We start from the raw sequence: 2,783 nt of genomic DNA on the forward strand, positions 1-2,783 counted from the left end.
ACGGCAAGCAGTGTCGGTATAGGTCAGTTACACAATAAGACAGCGGCCTGGTTAAAATTAGTCGTAAACTATTTAAAAAGTAAACCGAGTACACTCAGGGGCCGTTGTCCGGTCTGTGTACCGCCAACTTTTCTCGTTCGTTGTCAACAAAGTCCTTCGTTTCTAGATACGATTGTTACTATCGGAACTTATCTATCCATTTATTATGCTTTCATAGTACTCGAACGGATATACAGCATTCTGTTACGAAAACTACGTGCTCTTTAGATAAATGAAAAAAGTAAAAGATACATCTTTCCTTGACATTATTAGATTCTTTAACGCGTTAATGTATGTTTCCTAATTGATATTCTTCAGCCTGTATCCAACACTTGCGTGTGTATCTATGCTATATTTAATAATATTTAACTAGTTACTTTCGTTCCCTATTACTTGATTTGATATTATTTGAACGTTGACGAACAAATAGAGAATCCCCTTCGGACAATTGGTTTTAGTTGCTTCATCATACTGGAAATGTTCGAACTACGGAAATCAATATTTCGCTTATTTTTAACAAAATCAATAATTTACGGTTACTTTAATCGATATACGCAAGCTTGGAAAAGTAGATTTTAATTAAAATGCAATTTATGAGAGTGGGCAGTATAGCTTGAAACCGAAACGCTCGGAATGTAATTATTTAAATTAGCGGTTCGAGTTATTTTTCGAATCAATATTTCTCTGCGTACTACATACTACCCTGTGCTTTCACGAACACCGAAAATATTAACGAGTACGCGTAAATATTGGAAGCGATTGATTTTTACCATCGGACTATATGAATGAGAACTCTCTGCGAAGCTGCTTAATTATTACACACACCCCTTTGGGGTCGAAACAAGAGGATTACTATTCAGAACTACCTAAAAAGTCATAAACATTCATGAAATAATAAAAAAATAAAGTAAACCAACTAGGAAAATATTTGAAAATGAATCATCTTTTTCCACTTTTACTAAAATAGTAAAATATTAAACAAAATGTATTATAAATCTCTTTCGATTTAATAACCGACTAAGGGGTAACAAATCATTCATAAGAATAAACCAAAAATAGATAAGCCATTAAATAAAGTTAAAATAGGATCAAATTATAAAATCAAATAAACCGATAAATACGGAAGTGTTATAAATAGAAGAGGTCGAGGCTTAAACATTCCTCACTGGGTGTCAGCACTAGTCAACAGTAGTGATCAACAGTGGTTACCTACAGTGAGTGTACTGAGGCTCATTTACTTATGAAAGTAAGTGGACATTTTTAAATAAATTGTATTACATCGTTGAAAATGTCGATTTATTTCCTAGAGATTGTTCTTGCAACCTGGTATATTTATTCCCGTCAGAACGGTAGTACAAACTAAATTCGAATGGCTTACAGTGTAGTGATTTTGTCAACAGTATCCTACACCCCTATTCAGTGTATAAGAAATTGCAAAATTATAAATACAGACTAGACAGATGCACCTTTTGGTGCTTACAAGCATCTAGGCAAAGTAACAAGTACATAAAATACAGATTTGAAATTTTATTTATAAAGACATACATACGTAATATACTTATCTAATGACAAAATGAGAAACCAATTCTACATAGTAAAAATATATCTGGAATCCATATTTGTAATAGAGCATCTTATGGTAACTATAAACCTAATCGTTATCTTACAGGACAGCGATAAACCATAACAATCTTAGAAGTAATGCATGTCTGAGATTCAATAACAAACTTCTTTTACTTAACTCTTTCAAACTTATGCTCGACTTCATAAATTCCTACGACTTGCTTAGTCTTTACACAGTAATTTGACCATTCGCCTTCGGATAAATCTACATCTGTAAATGTCGTTCCGTGATTCTCAGTTTTAGCAATCCATCCATCTCTTGGTGAAAAATCATTGGGTTCGAAACCTCGGCAATCGAATACCACTATCGTTTGAAACTCGCCTTCCTTTTCGATCTTGTACGACTTTACAGTATCTTCCAAAATGGACATGGAGTTTTCGCGAGAACAAAGTTTACATTTGCTCGTGAAATGAGTAACTGCGTTTCGTTTTTGAAGAGGAGTAGATTCGCTCAAAGACGCGTAATTCCATTTTTCGGATTTTTCACCACAACTGCTGCAAGTAAACTTTAGGTACCATCTAAAGTCTTGTCCCGAAGGTTTCACCTCATCTATGCTTTGTAGGGTAGCTTTTATTTTCAACGCTATCTTTACCATGTCGTCGACTTTCTTTCAGCGGAAACTGTCTACGTTTTACGATATGCAAGTACACTAGGATTCTCAGATTCTCACTTATTTATGATGATAAACACACCAATTTGAGGTTAGCGACGTTAACCTAACCCTTCTTCCGATTTTTTACGATTCTATGATAACAACTACCGTAGTCGTCACCAGAGGGCTAACCAACTTTATCTTTCAAGTTCTTGAACAGTCTTTTTGATTGAAAAATTATCACAGATGAGATACACAAGTTACAGACGAGCTATACAAGTCGACGCTACATCCAATGTATTTTTCCTGGCCATTTTTCTGGAGGTCTAGAACCCCATTATCATTGCAACTTTACTCGTAACATTACCAACAGGCTATAGAAAACGATTATAGCGCTTATTATGGTAGGAAGTGGAATTACAAAAAGTCTTTTTGTTCTTCAACGAAATGAAAGCAGAATTGGGCATCGATCGATTAATTTCATTGAAGTAATCGATCGATTAACGGATATGATTGAATGAAAATTTA

At 34.4% G+C, this 2,783-nt stretch overlaps 1 protein-coding gene across 1 annotated transcript; it reads right to left on the reverse strand.

Annotated features, from left to right (window-relative positions):
- Positions 1–1,651: 1,651 nt before the first annotated feature.
- Positions 1,652–2,531, reverse strand: LOC122401617 (CXXC motif containing zinc binding protein). Its single transcript, XM_043403854.1, has one exon. The coding sequence runs from the start codon at positions 2,256–2,258 to the stop codon at positions 1,773–1,775; it is 486 nt and encodes a 161-aa protein (XP_043259789.1). The 5' UTR covers positions 2,259–2,531; the 3' UTR covers positions 1,652–1,772.
- Between the last annotated feature and the right edge of the window lie 252 nt (positions 2,532–2,783).

This window comes from Colletes gigas, unplaced genomic scaffold (genome assembly GCF_013123115.1).
Source record: "Colletes gigas isolate AHSC1104 unplaced genomic scaffold, ASM1312311v1 Colletes_gigas_Sc00026, whole genome shotgun sequence".
Lineage (NCBI taxonomy): Eukaryota > Metazoa > Arthropoda > Insecta > Hymenoptera > Colletidae > Colletes > Colletes gigas.

What these genes read in the sequence shown, in the direction of transcription:
- LOC122401617 (XM_043403854.1), bottom strand. Translation starts at nt 2,258, where the DNA reads ATGGTAAAGATAGCGTTGAAAATAAAAGCTACCCTACAAAGCATAGAT.